The sequence below is a fragment of the Penicillium alfredii genome, assembly GCF_028826965.1.
Source record: "Penicillium alfredii strain IBT 34128 chromosome Unknown utg000009l_segment0_segment0, whole genome shotgun sequence".
Taxonomy (NCBI): domain Eukaryota; kingdom Fungi; phylum Ascomycota; class Eurotiomycetes; order Eurotiales; family Aspergillaceae; genus Penicillium; species Penicillium alfredii.
Window position 1 is genome coordinate 1,733,685 of NW_026622706.1, and position 19,923 is coordinate 1,753,607.

The 19,923-nt window shown below is 51.0% G+C and overlaps 6 protein-coding genes across 6 annotated transcripts; 4 read left to right on the forward strand and 2 right to left on the reverse strand.

Annotated features, from left to right (window-relative positions):
• Positions 1–4,927: 4,927 nt before the first annotated feature.
• veA (sexual development activator VeA) lies at positions 4,928–6,702 on the forward strand (the record flags this gene model as incomplete). Its single annotated transcript, XM_056657097.1, has 2 exons — positions 4,928–5,075; positions 5,129–6,702. 2 exons carry the CDS (start codon positions 4,928–4,930, stop codon positions 6,700–6,702), a joined length of 1,722 nt encoding a protein of 573 aa, XP_056509897.1.
• Positions 6,703–8,201: 1,499 nt separating this feature from the next.
• NUU61_006571 (putative nuclear RNA binding protein) lies at positions 8,202–10,454 on the forward strand (the record flags this gene model as incomplete). Its single annotated transcript, XM_056657098.1, has 1 exon — positions 8,202–10,454. The coding sequence occupies one exon, from the start codon at positions 8,202–8,204 to the stop codon at positions 10,452–10,454; it is 2,253 nt and encodes a 750-aa protein (XP_056509898.1).
• Positions 10,455–10,870: 416 nt separating this feature from the next.
• On the reverse strand, positions 10,871–12,735 carry NUU61_006572 (putative MFS transporter; the record flags this gene model as incomplete). The annotated part of the gene is made up of 6 exons (XM_056657099.1): positions 10,871–11,043; positions 11,166–11,220; positions 11,308–11,380; positions 11,571–11,763; positions 11,847–12,445; positions 12,497–12,735. The coding sequence occupies 6 exons, from the start codon at positions 12,733–12,735 to the stop codon at positions 10,871–10,873; spliced, it is 1,332 nt and encodes a 443-aa protein (XP_056509899.1).
• A 631-nt stretch (positions 12,736–13,366) lies between these two features.
• On the forward strand, positions 13,367–14,159 carry NUU61_006573 (sugar O-acetyltransferase; the record flags this gene model as incomplete). The annotated part of the gene is made up of 3 exons (XM_056657100.1): positions 13,367–13,527; positions 13,593–13,992; positions 14,076–14,159. The coding sequence occupies 3 exons, from the start codon at positions 13,367–13,369 to the stop codon at positions 14,157–14,159; spliced, it is 645 nt and encodes a 214-aa protein (XP_056509900.1).
• A 1,973-nt stretch (positions 14,160–16,132) lies between these two features.
• On the forward strand, positions 16,133–17,970 carry NUU61_006574 (glycosyl hydrolase family 79 C-terminal domain-containing protein; the record flags this gene model as incomplete). The annotated part of the gene is made up of 3 exons (XM_056657101.1): positions 16,133–16,926; positions 17,007–17,116; positions 17,177–17,970. 3 exons carry the CDS (start codon positions 16,133–16,135, stop codon positions 17,968–17,970), a joined length of 1,698 nt encoding a protein of 565 aa, XP_056509901.1.
• A 165-nt stretch (positions 17,971–18,135) lies between these two features.
• On the reverse strand, positions 18,136–19,490 carry NUU61_006575 (uncharacterized protein; the record flags this gene model as incomplete). Its single annotated transcript, XM_056657102.1, has 6 exons — positions 18,136–18,176; positions 18,238–18,805; positions 18,870–18,905; positions 18,978–19,122; positions 19,195–19,277; positions 19,353–19,490. 6 exons carry the CDS (start codon positions 19,488–19,490, stop codon positions 18,136–18,138), a joined length of 1,011 nt encoding a protein of 336 aa, XP_056509902.1.
• Between the last annotated feature and the right edge of the window lie 433 nt (positions 19,491–19,923).

The window sequence follows — 19,923 nt, forward strand, 5'->3', positions numbered from 1 at the left end:
TATACACCAAGTGAACAACTATACAACTATACAACTATACCGACCCGAGCCTTGAAAGTATATTCCAGCAGTAGTCAGACATGACAAATGATTTGGAATCGAGTCGCACGGTTCTTAGTGTGTTGGAAGAATGTCAAATCCTGCGGGTGGGTCTCTGAGCCGTGAAGAACAGTTATAATGTCAATGCTAATATCTTATTATTATGATTGTCATGTATTTTCAAAAGAATGATTCGAATGAAATGTCAACAAAACATCAGTCTGTCGGCCCCCAAGGGTGAAGGGGCGGTTAAATCACCGAATCTAGGGGATCTCTGCGATGCCCTCTCCAAATGACAGCTCGACCGGTAATCAGGCCTCTCCTATCTATTAAGGGCGATGACACCACGGTTATATTTTGTCGAAGCCCAGAACTATGTATTCATTACTATATATGACAATTATTTTCTATTGGTATAATTAAAAGGAACAACACTTGCAAGAATGCACGACACGGCCGGGTGAATCCTCCGTAGTTCACTCCTGGCATCTCAAGGGCAACCAGGTGGATACTGGTTCAAAAGGTGGCTTCGATCCAAGCAAATAGCCGAGATACGATCCACAAATGGGGGGAGAATAAGAGGGGAGGGAGGGGTCAGTGTTCAAATCTATTGTCGATTATAGGGAGGTCGAAGGGATACTTTTTCCCCTACTTTCTTTTCACTTGTACATTAGGTTAATATTAATACAGTCGACTCGCCATATCTCGGGCTGACCGTGGAACACGTATGCGTTGCACGGCTTTCTTTGTGTAGCGTTGTCGATCCTATCTCGATCTGATGTCACCGCGACCATGTTTTCTTTTCTTTTCTTTCTCACTCTCTTAATGTACTATTGTTACTAGGTGGGCTAGTGCTGAAAATGCAACCCGCTTTATACCTCTCCTTGCTTTAGTGTGTCTGCCGAGTAAATTAGAGGGCTTGGATGTGGGACTAAAGAGGAAGGTAAGTCGCTCTCCCACGTGGCGCTAGAGTCACTAAGAACTGGCGGTCTGTATAGTCTGTATAGTATATAGTATGTGGATTAACAAAGAAGCGTTCACCTGTTGAGGCTACCCTGTACATACCAGGGTTGCACGTTCTTTTTTTTTTTTTTTTTTTTTTTTTTTAAATTATATGCCGGAGCGGAGTCGATTGTGGTCCGTCCATCGAGGAATGTTGCGGGAATGATGCCGGCGTATATGCATATAGTTTCAGAGAGGGAAAAAAAAGTCAATTTAAACAAATCAATTTTAAGAATATATAATAATAACGACAATAATAAAATACTAATACTCATAATCTGTAACCTTGCACAATCCTGCCCCAAACTAGGCCGGTTGGGGCTGATGAGGGGGCTTTGGGACCTGACACGACCGTTGAACCCTACTTCGTGGACATGTGCATCAGTGAGCGAGGAGGGGGGAGGGTTTGGACGGTGGCTGGCTGGAAGACCTCCGATAATCCCAAGTCAATCATCCAAAATAATAATAATAAAAGAAATACTTTGCGATATCTCGCTCACATGATTAAACGGCCGTCGCCGATCGTCAACGTTGGCCATTCAGAGGCACCAAAGACATGCAAGAAACAACTAGTAATGGGACTCGACAAGGGGTTCCGAGCCGAGGCGGATCTTACATCTTATTACTCTGTAATGAGAATATACACATGGAAAGCGAAGATGATGAAGGTGTATGTCATAATATGTCATAAGAAGAAAAGCTAAAAAAAAAAAAACGGGTTTTGACTGATATCAACAACGCGATTCCCTTTTTTGGTTTCCTTTTTCTGTCGAGTTATTGGAATTCCTCAATTTCAATAAAACTCCCTGCCAAGATCCACTCCAGCACTAACGCATTCCTGAGAAAATCCTTCTGGAATGGCCATCCAATATTCCATATTCATGAGATTAATGCAGAAAATGGGTGAAAGTGTTGAGAAGTGGACGTCTTGCCATCGGTGGTTAGTAGAGGTAGGAGATTTGTATATACCAATGCACCCATGAAGTAAGTGTTGGTCGGCTTCGGTATGAAGCCGGTATTGCAACCCGCCCCAGAATTTCCTTGCTTTTTTTTTCTTCCCCCTTTGTTTCATTTGGCCACTGCCCACAGGATCATTACCCTTGAGGAAGGGCACCTGGCTTGTGTTGTGCGTGAGGATTCGCATTCACTAGATCCATGAAGATCCTGATCCGCTTGCCAGGCAGATTACCTGTTTCTTTTTGTGTTTATGTTTACTGCACATACTATATGTACAACATCCATCGACGCTTTATTTGAACATTTGATTCCCATCCAGCAAAGTAAGTATATTCAACATTCATGATAACCCAGGATCTTTTTCTCCCATTGTCCAATGAGTCGTGGACAGGGCTTTAGCACCATAGGGACAATGATCTTCCTCGGGATTTGGGGGACTCCATTATTTCAGGTCGGCCGGAGCAGTGACTGGATGGAGTTTTTGTCCCCGTTTTTATCTCCGATTTTTGGCACTACAGTGTGTACATGGAGATTTTCTCAGAGTTGCTCATAGAAAAAGTAGCTGCCTACTAAGTGGGGTTATATAGAATATTTGAAATTCTATAATTTGCGAATTCACTCAAGCGCTGATGATGGGAGGTCTGTCAAGGCAGTAAAAAAAAAATACTGTGTAAATGCTCATCTACTGTACATGCCCCCCACTTGACCGTTAGACTCTAGACTCGATCCATGGATGCTGTATCACTGGCTAATCTGCAGGCCCTACCCAAGATTACTGGACACTCATTTTTCTGGTTTGCGGTTCCACGATACCCTCACTGGGCCCCGAAATGGGGGTTTCTCCTCGGTGCGGACCGTGAGAGTGGGGGAGGGAAGGGAGTCTGTAATGAAATTTAATGATACAGGGTTATCAAACAGTAGATATAGATTAATTAATCAAGAGGGATCATTCTCGTATAAATCATCCATACTAATCAAAGAGATCAAGAGATGGGTGTATGAAAAAATCTCTAATTTGATAGTCCTAAAAAGGTAAAGAAAAGAAACGCAAATCAGAAGCGAGTCATGTCGGTCTCGCCAATAGGAACGATGCCTGAGAAAGGGCCAGCGGGGGGAGTACAGAGAATACAAAGAATACAGGGAATAATACAGTAGGGCGAGTGCGAAGGATTCGCAGATCAAAATTTGCCGCATAAAGACCCGCACACCAGGACCGGGTTGGCCGCACCAAGCTGGCTCTTACCAGAAACCGGCTAGCTGGGTCTTGGGCCTTCATCTTTTTGCGAGTGATTGGGTGGGTGGACAATGCCAAGTTGCGCCATGGAGAGGAGATGCCGATGACAAGGGGGAAGGGAAAAAGGGTAAATATCTTTACACACTAAGTGGACACACGGGAAAAAAAGAAAAGAAAAAAAAGTAAGAAACCAGGGAGGTGGAAAGAAGTCAGCTTCCCATGGATCCGGGGCAAGCTTCTTTTTTGGCGGGACATCCTATCGCCTCCTTCGCATGGGTCCATCTCCGGATTATTTGACTCTCGATGAGCCATGGATCCAGGTGGAAAAGGTACCCTGGAGAAACTCTTAATGTAATTAATGAATTAATCCATGGATTACATTTGCAATTGCGAGAGATGTGTACAGCACTAACTGTATATAGCCTTGGAATTGGAATAGTTGCCTTGAAAAGTGGATATACATAGATGTACATAGATGTACGTAATTCTCATTTTCCTCATTACCGACATAGTTCTCCCAGAGATATTCAATGACACACTGAATGGATTCACAAACAATTCTTATGACTATTAATGCAATCAGACTCCGGTCCACTGGTCTGCCCAAATAGACCAGCAAATGCCAGTTATCGGGCCGCACAGATTCGGAGTATACCGCAGAAGTAAAATAATAATCACGGAGATCGGTGTGCAATTGATTGAAGATATGAAAATACCAGCTATTGAACTACGCGAAGGAGCCCTAAGAGCCACTAGACTCAAACCGGGCAAGATCGAGGAAGCTTGCCTGAGACCGCAGATCGCCAGATGGATTCGACAGCCCCGAAATCCTGAATACGTGTATCTTACTATACCTCGGTCCTCCAAGTATTATATTGCTTGGGCACTACTCTCTGCTCAAGTATGTCGGGCATTGCCCACATGCCAAATGGGAATATTGAGATGGAGAACAACAACAACAACAACAAGTATAATAATAACAAGAAAATCAATATCAAAACCAATTTAAAATCAAAAGCTTTTGGGGTGAACTCGGAAACCGAGTAGAGAATACTATGCTAAGTTGTAACTCGATACCATCGATACCAAGTACTGAGCAGGTACATGTACATTGTTCATGCCGTGCCGGCCCATAGCAAGCCCCCGTACCCCGATGGTCACGGCTGAATCTGCACTTAGTGTCACCGTTCCCACTCTCTGCCCCCTCCCCGTGTTCTCCCTCTCCCTCGCTCTGTTTCTCTTCCCCTTCTCACCATCTCCCTTTGTCTTCCTTCGGGGGTTTTCGTCCACACATTCTTATTTTTTTGACCTATTCTTCGGACGGGGTCATAGCTGCTGCTCTGGATAGTGCTACCAGCTCTTATATTTTATTTTCTCTCAAATTATATCGGTCGCATGTGCCAGTTCGACCTCCGATCCACCTGCGATAGTTCTTAGCCAGGGCGGCCTGCGTGAGGGAAGAAAGTGGAACGAAAACCACGAAGTAAAAAACCCCCTCGATACCGAACCGGAAAAGAATAAAGGAAGGGAACACGACTCGATTGCGACTGGAGACTTTTACCCGTGAAAAAGGATTGGATTGGATGTACGTGAATGGGACCATCGACTGCGAACACCCACCCACCATGGATGATTGCTGATGCTCCTGTGATTTTTAGATTCATTGGGTGGACTTAAACTGTAACGCCATCGAAAATGGCGACCAGACCACCCATGATGCCGCCTCATAATGAGACGGAGCACAGTGTCCACCGCACTACGCGCGAGGGCAAACGAATCACCTATAAATTGAGTGTGATGCAACAGCCCGAACGAGCTCGAGCCTGTGGCGCCGGAGCGAAGTGTAAGCATCGCATTACGTCGAATTTTGAACCATTCGCTGACCATTCACCATAGCATCTGCTGACCGTCGCCCCGTCGACCCTCCGCCCGTGGTTGAACTGCGAATCTTCGAGTCCGAGCCCGGTAACGAGGCACAGAAGACCGACATCACCTTCGCCTATAATGCCAATTTCTTTCTTTACGCGACCCTGGACACCGCACGCCCCATTGCCCACGGTCGGGTGGCTGGTCCGCCCTCGTGCCCCGTACTAACTGGTGTGCCGGTCGCTGGTGTTGCATACCTCGACCGTCCATCGCAGGCTGGCTACTTTATCTTCCCCGATCTCTCGGTGCGCCATGAGGGTCGCTACCGATTGAACTTTCACCTCTACGAGGAGGTCAAGGATGCCAAGGACGCCGATCAGGACTCGCATCTGCCCATCCCTAACCAGGTCGCTCGCCCGAACACATCAAAACCGGGCTCGCCGCAGGCCTTTCTGCACTTCCGCCTCGAGGTCAAGTCGGTGCCCTTCACTGTGTACAGCGCGAAGAAGTTCCCGGGGCTGGCAACCAGCACATCTCTCAGCCGTATTATCGCGGAGCAGGGTTGTCGTGTTCGTATTCGCCGTGATGTTCGTATGAGACGTCGGGGCGACAAGCGGGATGAAGATTATGAGTTCGATGAGGACAGGACTGCTATGTACGGGCGATCGACGGATCGATACTCCACGCCCGACCGCTACGCCACAACGGTTGAGCGCCCACGCTCAAACAGCAACAATAGCGTTATCGAGTCTTCGTACGGTTTCCCACCAGATGTTCAACGACGGCCATCCGCTCCGGACTACGGGTTCCAATGCCCGCAACCATACCAGCGCCCCGTGCCCCCACCTCCCATGGCACCTGCACAAATGCCCTCTTATCAATCACACCTCTCATTTGGCTCGACGCCAACCCAGTATCCGGCTCCCCATCTTCCTCCTACGCCGCCACCAGCTGCACCGCCTAGCATGTACTCGCCGCACCCCACATACGCCAATTTACGCGCACCCAGCTCTGTGGATTATGAAGCATCGCCTGCTGGATATCCGTGTGCACCGCAGGCTCCGGAGCGAACTGGTTACCCCACGGCTTCTCTGAATTATCGCATGGAACCCTCGAAAGCCCAACCTTATGTGGATCCCCGCATGGCTGAACAGAGTCTATACCAGCCCATGGCTCAGCCGGTGATGCCTCGTGCTCAGACTCCTAGCATGGCACACCTCCCATCCCTCAAGGCTCTTTCGAGCGAATATGTCAACCATATTGTCCCGTCTGTGGAGACCTCTTCACCGAACCCCGGATATGATGCCATGTCAGGAAAGCGGATGCTTTACCAAACCGGCCCCACGGCCATGAAGCGCACCCACGAGGACTCATTCGGCCTCGATGAACGATCAATGCAGAATGGGATGCGGCCCGACACAGAATCCTACCCTACCACCTATCGCGATTTTTCTGCCGAAAGCCGGGGCCGCATTGATGGCCGAGTTGGGTGTGGAGATGGCTTACAAACGTGCCAATGGGCGAATGGTCATGAAGGTCCCGCCAACGCTTCAATGAGAATGACCCTCTGTCATCCGTACCGCCCTTCCCAACACGTTGGGTGAGGGTCATGATTCATTTCACTCCCTTGCTGGTTCTGGGAGAGATACCTCGATCGTCCTCGCAGACATGGCATCTTGAACCTCGCATTTTTTTTTGTACATGACTACTTCCTTCTCGTCCTTGATTGCCGGCACCACTCGTGCCTTTCTACCTCGATGCATCGTGCAATCACATCCGTTTCAGGGAACATTCCCTTGCTTGTTTCCATGTTCAACTATTTCTCGTGGAAACTGTTTGGTCAACGGCGGGGTGTCATGGCTTTCACTTATTTTTTTTTCTTTGAACTTGTCTCCTTATTCCCCCTGATCTTATGATCTATCTTCGTGCATTCATTCCCGGGACCTGCATCATTCTTTCAGCTTATTTACGTTCCTTCGCCGAGACGAAGGGTGCTATTTTCCCACTCCCTACCTCCCATGTGATCCAGGGAGATATCATCCCTGGGTTCAAGACCAAAGGGCCTGGGGAAGCAGGGTGAACCGCACCGGTCCCTCCCTCTCCTTACTTGCGATTTGGTTGGGTTTTCTAATGGACGTTTCAAAAGGAAGGCAGAGTCGGTTTCTTCATCTCATTTCCAGCGATGGTGCCTGCCAGTTTTTGGGCAGAGAGAACCGGTATATTATGATGTGCATTGGAGAGATGTTGCGATGTTGGATTCCCTTGCTTGATCCCCCGTGATATTGTCGGTTTTCCGAGGGCCCTGTTAATCTTTTCTTTTTCTTTTCCTTTTCTCCTGGCGTTTTGGCATCTTGGATACCTAGCATTGTTGAACTCGCAAATCGATAACTTGGATTTTCACTCGCCTGTACTGTGTGTAGTCTGTAGTGTCATTAATCTAGTCTATATGCCATTGCCCATCGCATGACTTGTATAGATTTCCCTTGCAATGAAGGGCCGACATTCCTGTCGCGGGAACGGGCACATGTCCGCCTGAGACACGCGGAATCCGGGATCGCACCGATCGATCCCCCGCAAGGTGTGGCCTGCGTCCCCTTGAAACGCCTACATTTCTGGGGCCACTGTGTACAAGAGAGGGGTCAATAGTATGGTCAATAGTGTAAACTGGAGGGGTTGTAAATCGAGACATTCTCTCCGAGGTAGCGGGTACATCCGCGACAGTGGGAGTATTGCGATGTGTCGGTGTACCCGGTACCACAACAAACTTCCTCCCTGGGCAAGTGCGGAGTATGTAAACAAAAGCCCACGCCCACCGAATCCTGCGTCCAACACAAACTCGAGCGTGACATTAATTTGGCCTGGATTTCCTGGATTTTGCCTTGTTATTTTTTGCTTCTTACTTTTGCTTCTTCTCTCAATCTGTTTCCCCCGTTGTGTTTGTTGCTCTCCGAGCTCTATACACTTGCAACTATCCCCCAACAAGGGCGCGGGGGAAAAGTAGACAGGGATGACCGACGCAAAGGTAAGCTCTCTCCCCTTGAAAAGACGCATCCCTATGCAATTTGCGGAAGGGAAGGGAAAAGAAACCGCATAAAAGACATGGATGGACCCTGACCTTGCCTACGTGCTGCTTCCCGCACACCAGATCTCTAGCGCTCCCGTCGACATGGACGTGGATCCCGACCCCACGCAGCAGCAGCGCCCCTCGCGCAAACACCTGCGCTCCAGCGATGACGAAGACGGCGACTTGGACTGGAGCTCGGACATGTCCGGGCGCTTCGATGACGCCGAAGAAGAAGACGACTACCGCTCGCCGTCCGCCAAGTCGGTCAAACGCCGCCGGTCGAACGATTGGCCTCTGCCCGAAGAAGGTGCCGACTACGGCCACGAGCGCCGCCACATGCGGGCCGGTGCGGGCCTGAGTGCAGCTTTCAAGGCCTCGCCGCGCGCTTCTCCGCGCGCTTCGCTGGCGTCACTGCGTGCCCGACATGCGGCGGCGTCCAACAGTCCCCGTCATCATCGCAAGGGTCGTCAGTCGCGCTTTGTCGAGGCTAGTATGAGTGATAGCGTCAGCGAGAAACCGCCCAGCATCTACTTCCGCGACAGTAAGCCGGCGGGACCCCAGCATCGCCAGTCGGGGATCTTTCGTTTCGGCAAGGCCATTGCCTCGGCGTTCAACCCGTTCGGAGGATGGGGCAAGACATCTCCGGAGAGTTCGACCAACTCCCAGTCGCAGCAGGATGTCCTCAACCAGGCTGAGCAGGCGTATGCCGAATTGAAGCAGGCCGGCTACAAGGGCACCAATAAGGGTGCTTATGCCCGCGACCTGCATGTCAACCCGGCTCTGGCCGACCAGACCTGGCAAGATATTCAGGACAAGGTCGAGTATGGAACTGCCATTGGTGATCCACACCGCTTCTCTGTAGACCACGGCGACCGTACGGCACCGGCACGCCCCGAGTCTGGGGCCTCAAAACGGTCGTCTTTCCAGGATCTTCGCAAGGGAATTCCTTTTATCAGATCCCAAGAATCCTCGCCTGCTCCCGCAGCTTTCTCCTATGATCGCACGTCGGAAGATTCTGAGAATCCCGGGCTCCACAGGCAGAAGTCGCGCAAGGAACTCTCGCGTCAGACAAAGCTACTTAAGCGAGTCAGCAATCTCGAAGAGAAACTCACTCGTGCCCGGCGAGAGCTTCGTGAGCTGACCGGTAATGAGGAACGAATGCCAGCGCCCACCCCGCAGCCCAAGTCCCTCTCGATGGATATGGACCCAGCAGAGTATCCTCGCAAGTTTGTTCCTGGCGCGCTCCCCACGCTGCCGTCGGAGCGGTTATTAGATCAACAGGCGACGGCATCCGAATCGACTGAGCCCGTCGCGGAGGAATTGACGGCGTTGCCCTCCCTAGAGGGCCAAGCGAGTAACTTGGAGGAATCGCGGCCAGCCCCTAGCACGGTGGCGGCCAAGTCGCCGAAACGGCGGTCGAAAGAACTGCGGCCGTCGTCGGCCATGGGTAAGGACCGTTCTTCCCGCAAAAGGAAGTCTCCCATTCCTGAACCTCTCGCTAGTCGGAACCCTCCTCCACAACCCCGTTCGAAGAACTCAATCGACCAAGACAACGACGAAGACTACTCCGCCGAGCGCCAGCAGCTGACCGAGTCTGGGCTGTTGAGCCCACCCCGGCAAGCCAAGTGGCAGAAGTTTGAGGCTGGCGACAGCCCGGGCTCGGTGGAACGCAAGAAACGCGTCGCGGACCCTTCGTCCCCGGCTGCTCGCCTGGCTTACCACCAGCCTGCCTCTCCTGCAGGTGCGATGCGAAAAAGGTCTCCTTACGCTCGTCAACCCCGAACCTTCTCCCCCGGCCCCTCCCGCTCACCGTCTTCGAAGACTACAACGCACTCTCCGCCCGCCCTGCGCATGAGACAGGGCCGCTCAAATCTCCGCTTGGTGTCCCCCGGTATCCGCTCCATCCCAGACTCCGAGGGAGCCGTCTCCGATGAGATCGGGTTCTCGCCCTCGCCGGTCCGACCCAATGTCTCGCGCCCGTTTTATCTGCAGCAGCATTGCACTCTAGACCCGGACCGCAGTCCTTCTCGTCGACCAGTCTCCCTCTCGACGTTGAGTCCCAGTCGTGCTCGAGGTTATGTCCACGACGACGATATCCCTCCTGTACCGCCCCTGCCCAAGGAGCTTTTGGTCAATGCTGCCAAGGTTCACAAGTCTCCGACGAAGAAGAGACCGCGGTCTGCTCCGAATCCTATTGCTGCGGTGACACCGCTGCAGCCGCAGACTTCTTCTACTCGAAATAGTCAGCAGGCTGATAAGGCAGGGTTTCAGTGGCCGGAGGATTTCTTTTGATGATTTGTTGGTGGGGGTTGGGTTTGCATCTCAGCGTCTGGATTGAAGTGGATTAGGGTTTGTGCTGTTGATGCGCATTCGAGCGAGGAGTTTTTTTTGTTAGTATTTCTGTACCAATGGGTTGGTTCCTCGTTTTTCTTTCTCGCCTGATAGGTGATGTGACGATGTCATGACTTTTTATACCCTGGAGTTTGAGTTGTTGACTTGATGGTTGCACGGGCAGTTAGTGAATCAGTGTTATTGAGTTTCTATTTGATTTGTTTTAATCTTGATTTCTCTCTCTCTCTCTCTCTCTCTCTGTCACCTTTTGCCGTAGAAAAAAAAAAGCATATCCTGTCCAAGACACAGCCGGAACTATACCCCGTGCCCCCATCTTTCAACTACATCCCATACTCTTCTTAACAATCAACACCAAATTAATCCCGATGCAGCCCCGCATCCTTAGGCAAAACCAACCAGCTCACCCCCGCCGCCCCAAGCAACCCAACCAGCATCGGCTGCAGCACCTGCACGCCGACTCGCGACGCGATGATCCCTGTTAGCGCGGGGAAGATGGAGCCGCCAATTTGGCCGAGGACGAAAACGAATGCTGATTGTGTTAGCTATGAACATATTCTTGTTCATGTGGTTTGAAGGGGGGGGGTATGCTGGAGTATGGTAGGTAATAGGGAGGGTAGGGTAGGAAAGGAAAAGAAAGGAAAGGAAACTTACCAATGGCTGAGGATCGGAGCTCGGGTGCGAAGATCTTGGAGCCTACTGATATACCCTAAAGAATACTGTTAATATAGTTCTATTGATAATTCATAGGGATTATAATGGAGTGCTTGGTTAGGATAGCATCATTTGTACTTACCGTCGCGAAGAATGGCCCTGAGAAGAATCCGAGGAGACTGACGGCCACGGCTTCGGTGATGATGTTTGGGACTCTGTTGCGAGGTTATGAGACAATACTCTCTTTATAGCCCAGTGTTGAATCGACTGAAGAGAAGGCAATAGTAGTGGGGTTTGGGGTTGAAGGTTTGGGGGTTGAGGTTTGAGGTTTAGGGATAGGGATTAGGGATACAGGGTGTAGGGGTACAGGGGTATAGAAGGAGAGAAGTCAAAGAGCATACGTACAGCCAGAAGACCAATTGCAGTCCCACACAGAGCATCGCATAGATGAAAATCATCCGCCGCTCGCCCAGCCGATGTGTGGGCTCGGCTAGGATCAACCGCCCGAGAAAACCGCCGCCGTAGAAGCCTGCTGGTACGTAGCCCATGTCTTTGACGTTGCCGTTGCGGATGTTCACGAGGTACTCGACCATCCAGCCTGTAGCAGTCAGTATTGACTACTCAGGATAATAGCCAGAAAAGAAAAGAAAAGAAAAGAAGGGAAGAGGGATATGTACATACCCCCAGCAGTGATAGTAGCACCCAAGAAGAAAAAGAAGAAAAGACTCAAAAGCCACACCCCAGGCGTACGCAGCGTCACCGTAATCTCCATCAAAGCCGACTTGCCACTTGATTCTGCAGCCACACCACCAGACATTCCAGCAACGTGTCTCCTCCGCTTCGGCGCCAGCGCCATCCGATCCCAAAACGACACACCCAGCAGCGCTAAATTAGCCACGCCCAGCCCCAAAGGAAACAGGTAGAACAGCGCCCACTGTGAATCCTGGTTCGCCGACGCCACGGCTGTAGCCACGAACGGACTCACCAGACAACCGGCCATGTACATGGCATGGATGAAACCGAGCCAGCGGTGGGCACCGCGCAGCGACGAGACAAAGGTATTGGCATGTGTGTCGTTGTATGCCTGGCCCAGACTCGCCAGGAAGAAAGTGACCACGTACAGCCCGAATGGAGGCATCCAGGTGCGCAGCACATGAGCTAGGATCTGGAGGGCTGCGCCCACAGCGAGGATCGGGCCTAGGTCGAGGTATTGGCAGATGGTGCTGTTGGAAAGTGCGGCGACCAACCAGCCGGCAAAGGTGGTGCCGTACCTTTTGGCACTGAGCGAGAGTCCGGTACTTGAATGCTATGTTAGGCTTTTGTACACTTACATGACAGCTACCATGTCCGTGCCGATCCCGTAGGACCGGATCACGTAGGGGATTAGTGAGCCCAGACTGCCGTCATTGACGCCGGCCACGAAGAATGACATGCCCGCGCTGAGGACCTTGGGATACCGCCATTTGGGAGAGAGTTCGGGTTCTGGCTCTTGCGCCGGCTCGTGGACGACAGGCTCGGGGGATGCACGATTATGTAGGACAAAGGTCTCTGTCTGAGTTTGTGTGCTCATAGTGCAAGATGAAAAAAAAAAAAAAATCATCGAAGGGGAATTGCGAATTGAAATAAAAGAGCATCGAACGGCAGCTCGGGCCGAGCCCCAGCGTGGAGAGAACGTGGAGCGCCCCATGTCCATCTTGACCCACTTGCATCTTCCCCAAAGTGGTAAATAGGGGCACTTGGAAAAAGATATCATTGTCGAGCTTAGAATTGTTTATGCAAGTGATTCCTTGATGTCCCTTGGAAGTTTCCAACTTTCTCTTCATTCAATTATCTCAACAATTCCTGCAATGATGACTTGGGACAGGAAAATGACCTACCGGGCAAGGAATATTAAATAGAAACTCATATCAGAGACCGAAGAATAGAGAGAGAGAGAGAGAGAGAGAGAGAGAGAGAGAGCACATATTCAGCCATCTAACAGTGAATCTAATTCCATCCCATGCTGATCTCGAGGGCAAAGAGATAGAAAAGTCGCAGATTATACTATGAAATGCACATAGTTGGCCGAGTTACCCGATGGGGTAAACCAACGCACCGGGCTCACTTGACGTCACCAAAGCATCGAAATACAAAGCTCTGGAGATGATTTAAATGGCAGCCCGCGCCCGAATTAACGAGAAAAAAAACCACGATCCTGTGTCATGGCGAACTCGAAGGAATGGGCGCGCATGCTCCGCGGCGAGCTGTACATGCCCTGGGACGAAGACCTGCAGGCCAACCGCACTCGATGCAAGCAAGCATGCGACGAGTTCAATGCCGCCGGGGCAGCTTCGCGGCGGCGTAAAGTAGAGCTCTGGAGAAAGTAAGACTCTGAAACAAAATTGATCGAGGGGGTTTTCGCTGATTGCAGTTGCTTCATTGCTTCAGTATTGTTGGCGACTCACGACCCCTGCCGCCAGTGCACCCCGACCCCAAAGAAGACGAGGCTCTCTTTGACGAGTCCGATCCCTTCGTGGATGGCCCGATTACGGTTGACCACGGCCTCAATTTCAAAGTCGGCCCGGGCTCTTTTTTGAACTTTGGGATGGTCGTGCTGGACACCTGTCTGGTCACTATTGGCGAACGGGTCCTCTTTGGGCCCAATGTGTCCATCTACAGTGCTATTCATCCACTGGATCCGACAGTGCGACAGGGACTCAAGGGTCCTGAGGCTGGCAAGGAGGTGCATATCGAAGATGACGTGTGGATTGGTGGCAATGTGCTGGTGCTGGCTGGTGTGCGGGTTGGCAAGGGGAGTACGGTTGGTGCTGGATCGGTGGTGACTCGCGTATGGTTCTCTCTTTTTATCCTCAAGTTTTCTACTTTTTTTTTTTTTTCTCTACTGAGCAATTTCGCTAACGCTTTGGCTAGGATGTTCCGCCATTCCATTTTGTTGCTGGCAATCCTGCGCGCATTATCCGTCGCATCGAGACATCGATGGATCCAGAGCAATGAAATTCGAGGAGATATTGCATATCTAGATTTCAGATTGAGCTGTGTTTTGCATACTTCCAGTTCAATTCGGTCTGACCAACACTCGATAGAGAATGATAGAACTTGCCCCCCCCTTTACCGTTGGGAATATTCTAATTGAAGAATATCAATTTCCATCATCTATGATTTGACGAATATTGCACGCCTTAGATCTCCTCTCTGGGGCAGCATGCAAAACTGGGTGTCTTGACAGATGCCCGGGGATTACATGTCAGCTTTGCTCCACCCCCACCTCATCTGTTCACTTGAACTGTCTTAAAGCTGCAACCTGACCGGCTCTACTATACCCCAGGGATCTTTTGATGCATCACGATTTGATCCAGCTCCTGCAGTACTAGACACCAATGCCTGAAAACTCCCCTCGGCAGTCTCTGACTAGCTATCCCATAGTTCTATTTACGTACATCTTGGTCGAAGGTGCCAAGATTGAGCATGTATCTAAGATTGGACATCCAGGGCCTGTGCTGGAATCGGGGGCATTTTGTAGTAAAAATATCAACGCCCGAGCTAATTTCATCAGTCCAATTACATAGCCCCTCAATGTTGGACCCCTGCCAAGTAATTAAAGCAGCGGGGAACCCTGCTCATCCAAGAATATTAGGATTCGTGATGCAGATGGCCTGGGGAGGGAACCATCGCAGTATGCATAGAGCATAAAAGAAGTATGGTGAGTTATCAATCGCATTTTTTCCATTCAAAGGCAAATCAATGTACATAAAAACAAACTCATATGTCATGGTACCTTTATAGTCAAAGCAAAAACGTGAGCCACGCCCTAATAATAACATGCCCACTAATTATATTGGACCCCGGGGGCCGCCCCTTTTGGAGTATAACCCTAATAGGAATTGTATATTTTGATTGTCGTCTCTTGGTCTAAATTTCTAATTAAAACAGAGTTTATATTATACCAACCGGAATAGTCAGTCTATATTTACGCGACTGAATCGTGTAACATCGTGTGGTATGTAATCAAGTACTGGATATAGTGATGATGACGCCTCTCTTCATCGAGGCTAAACAATCTTGGCAAAAGATTGACAGACTCCATCGACTCCAGTTTTTTTTTTGCCCTTTTTACAAACGGCTTATTCTGCCCCCACTGAGCCGCGTTCGTGGAACCCATTTTTCAGATCGACGTAATCATGGTTCTTGGTTGGGCACAGACAACTTTGATCCTTTCGTCTGAAGTGCCGTCTTGAGAACTCGTGGTTTCTTTGACAACTTTTCTTTTCTTTCCATGGGGACTCATGGATCAGGCAATGCTCACAGCCACGCTCCCCCCCCCACTTGGCATGGGGCCATTCGTTGGACCCTTAAAACTAAGTATAGATCTGCTGCATTATTATTATGGGAGGCCTCGCAAGGTTAGTGGTTGGGCGCTCCAATAATAAACATCTCCACACCCAGGCGAAGCTTCGCCCGACTTGTTCGCTTCAGTAGATGGATCTTTTGCCCCTATCCACCTGGTCCCTCCAGTGACTTGAACTGTTGGATCACAGCTCCTGCAGATTTTGTTTAGTACAATTCTTGGATCCAACTCAACGATGAAAAGAGCTGTGGCCCGGGCTACTTTACTTCTACTTTTCACTTATTTTACTTTACTATCTATAGCCGCTCCGTTAGCTCGCCTTAAAAAGTATCCATAACCTTCGCTTAGTGTCCCCCCCCCCCCCCCCCGGTACAGACCCATTAGGCCCAAGCGCGGCAGAGTAGCAATAATTTCCAGCAATCCTTCTTAAATTTACTAAACTCACTAAACTAGCGCAATCAAGAATAGGATCTTCATATGGGATGGCGTGAACCCCCGGAATATAAACGCCATCAAGCCCCCCGCACCCTGCAGATGATTTTATTTTGTTTCTAAGCTTGAATCTTAACGTCACTCCTTTATTTTTATTTCCATACTTCCCCCTCTTTTTTTGGTTTTCAAGATGCGGACCTCAGTGGCCGCATCACTTCTGCTCTCTGCATTGACCAATGCACGAGAGCTGAATGTCACCTCATTCCGCTCCGTCAGTGCTCAGCCCATCGCACCAGCCGGGTCCGTCAAAGTTCCCGCGGACTTCTTCAGCTTCGGCTTCGAGACGGCCTTCCTCCACCATTTCAACAACAACTTCTCCGATAACATCGTCGCCTCTGTCGGCGCTCGCATGGGCAAGCCCTTGATCATTCGCATTGGCGGCACCAGCGGCGACCTGGTCTCCATCGACCCCCATCTAAGCAACGCCACGAAATGTGTGAAAGGACCGGGCTGCCCCATCGACAGCAGGGCTACCTTCGAGCTGGGCCCGTCGTACTTTGAGACATTCAAACTCTTCCCGAATGCCACTATGACCATCCAGGCCCCGATCTCGCCGTACCAAGAGAAGAACAAGGATGGCTCCAAACGCGAAGCCAAGATGGACGCTCCCCACGGAGCCGACATGACCAACGACAAGCACAAGAAGCCTGAGTATGCGCCCGAGGACTGGATGGACCAGTCTCTGGAATATGTCAAGCTTGCGTACGAGGCGCTCGGTCCCAAGCGGGTTGCGGGTATTGCGCTGGGCAACGAGCCCGACTACTATAACTACGGTCCTGAGGAATACACCCGTCGCGCACTGGCGCTGCAGAAGCGTATCATCGACGAGCTCCACCTGGAGGGCGATGACCGCCGCATCTTTGAGATCGGCGATATCCCCAACTCGGTGATTGTCAAGCGGAACCGCGACCAGCACTTTACCTTGTATGTCTTCTCTCCTCTCATCGAAGCTGTCTCTTGGCGTATAGTGTTGAGTCTTCGTTCTAACTCTTCTTCCCTTCCAGAACCGACGTTGTCGAGGGTGGACTTGCCAAAAATGGCTACGCCAAGTTCGCTGCTCAGCACTTCTACCAGGTCGGGGCTGGAAATGATTATTCCGGGGAACTGATGCAACGTGTGTATCCGGATATTCAAACAGACGCAAAGGATTGTACTGACTTCAATTCTTGTACAGAAACACTGATGAACCACACGGCCATCACGGAACGTTTCCCGCCGCTCAACAAGAGCATCGCAGACATCAAGAAAACAGACCCGAAAATCGACTTCGTCCTGTCCGAGACCGCCGGCGTCATGGGCGGCCGACCGATTAAGTACGCTGGCGGCTTCGGGTCCGCAATGTGGGCCGTCGACTTCCACCTAACTGCCATGGCCGCCGGCGTCAAGCGCGTGTCCAACACGATGCGTCCCGAAGCCGCCCACGCGTTCTGGGTGTCCGACTCGTCGGCGCCCAAGACGCGCCGACCAATGGTGCAAGGCGTGTTCCCATCCGCGCCGTTCATCGCCGACTTCGTCGGCAAGGACGACCAGGGCAAGGTGATCGAGCTGCCCACGGGCCACGAGCTGTTCACCGCGTACGCCAAGTACGACGTGCATACCGGGAAGCTTGCGCGCATTGCGCTGATCAACCTCAAGCGCTGGGACCCGACCTCGCCTGAGAAGCGGGGCGCCGCGAGCGTGACGCTCGATGTTGGGGACCGCAATGCTGAGAATGTCCGCATGGAGCGCATGGAGTCTGGGCAGGGCTCTGCTGGTCTGGGATTGGACTATGGGGGTCCGACGCACAATGTTACTTGGGCTGGGGAGCAGTGGTCACACAAGGTTGATAAGGGTAAGGGCCATTATGTTCTCGGGGGCCGGGTGCAGGAGATCGTCCATGTGAATCACGGTAAGGCGGAGGTGCTGATCCCTGATACCGAGGCGGCTATTATTTACTTCTACGATGGGGATGTCACGATCCAGCTGTAATATGTTGTGGGAATGATTTAGACTAGATATGTTTCCACCTAATAGCATAATTTTTCATCGCATCCAGTGAATCACGGAATATACATCGCAGCTGACGCCTTGAAAACTTGTAATAGTCGAGGCAAAAATTTCTAGATATAGCCCTAACCACGAGATCCAGACGGTCTAGAGAATGACCGTGGCATTTGCATGCGAGCCCACCCCTCCTATCCCAGCCATCAGCACATCAACAAACAATAGTACAGCAGAAACAAAAGCTCAACATACCCGGCATATTCGCAGGCGCACTTATCATGAAGAAAGTCCACTTCCCACGCCGACGACACTTCTCCGCAAGAGTCTCAAGATCCCACATCTCCCCAATGGGACACCCCCACAAAGCCAACAGATCCTGATGGAGATAGTCATGGTCAGGAACGGGCCACATCTCAAAAGTAGGCGAGTCGCCCGCCACAGCCGCAAAGTAAGAATCATGCAGCCAGTCCCGAATCGCAGAATCACGCGCCAGCCCCGCAAAGGCGAGATCGTCATGGGACCGGGTTGCAGCGGCGTACCGCTCCACGAACCCAGACCGAATGAGCAGGATGTCGCCGACGCGAATGTCGCCGCCCTCGGACTCCGGGCGGAGATTGATGCCCTGCCATGTTGCGCAGGATTGCAATCCTGCGAATGTGATTGCGTGCGGGCTGTATGGGTCGTAGGGCTTGTTGTGGGTTATTGCGTAGTACCGGTAGTCTAGCAGAATACCTCGGCCGGCGATCCCGTGGTTTGCCCAGTGGTGGATGCTGCAGCTGTGGGTGTTGGCGGTGTCGCCAACAAAGTCGGTGCTTTTGGCCTGGTATTTCGTTAGGTTAGCCGTATCCTTGGTCTGTAGAAATACTGTGCTTAGCGAGACATACTCCGTTGTAGAAAGTCTTGCTTGGGATATTAGAGAACTGTTATAATCCACTTAGCTTTTTCCAATTCACCAGCTCATTGGTTCTCGGTTGGTGTCCTGCAGTCCTTACATGGCGGAACCCATCCCACTGCGTTCCACTCTGCGTGTTCAGCGAGTAAGTGTCATCGTAAGCCATATCCGGCACGAGCGTCTTGATGGTATGCTGGAAGGTCTCGCGGTCGAATGCAGGCTTCTCGGGAACATCAAGCGGGAGACTGAGATTTGCGTTTATGAGCTGATGGTCTAGTCTTGTCGGGTCTGCTCATGATAATGGTCTGTCTACTCACTCCAGTCGAACCATCTCGCCCGTTTGGATCTCCGCCGCAGCACCCTTGACTCGCTGTGGCGTCAAGAGGTTTAATCGGCCCAGCTAACCCGGTTCATCAGCAGGAGAGACCAAAAAAGAAGTAGATGCAACAAGTTCAACAAACGAGGGTTCTCAGACCTGATCATCTTTCCCCCACACCCAAGCAGCACCGTCAGGGGCACCAGATAGCCGAGGAAGATCCTTGCGAGCAGGGAAGGTGATACAGTGAGGATCCCAGGGCAATTGTTGCGGATCCTGAGCAACAGCAGGCGACATTTTGACGCTTTTGTTGTGCAAGTTGGGCGATTCCTCGCGTGCTCTCTTTTCTATGTGACCAGATATCGACGAGTCTGGCAGAGGGCGAGTGAGAAGCCAACTTTGAATGAACAGAATAAGAACCCCAAAATGCGAGCCGTGGTACAGTGTGTGTGTGTGTGTGTGTGACTTGGAATTGGATCGTCTGGAGAAGCGGAGCTTGATTCTCTCCCCACAAATGAGCGATGATCTTCTATAAGAGCGAGTGGGACAAGTGGAGAGAGGAAGAGGAGAAAGCTACTTTCTACCGAGGGCATCGAGTCTTGCTACTTGGTCGAGGGCAGATCCCGAGGTTGGTCCTGGTATTGTGCCGAAAGAATTAGACTGGAAAATGATAACCTTCTATGCTATTGTGACTGTCGTGAAAGGCCAAATGAGCTGTTTTGTCTATGAT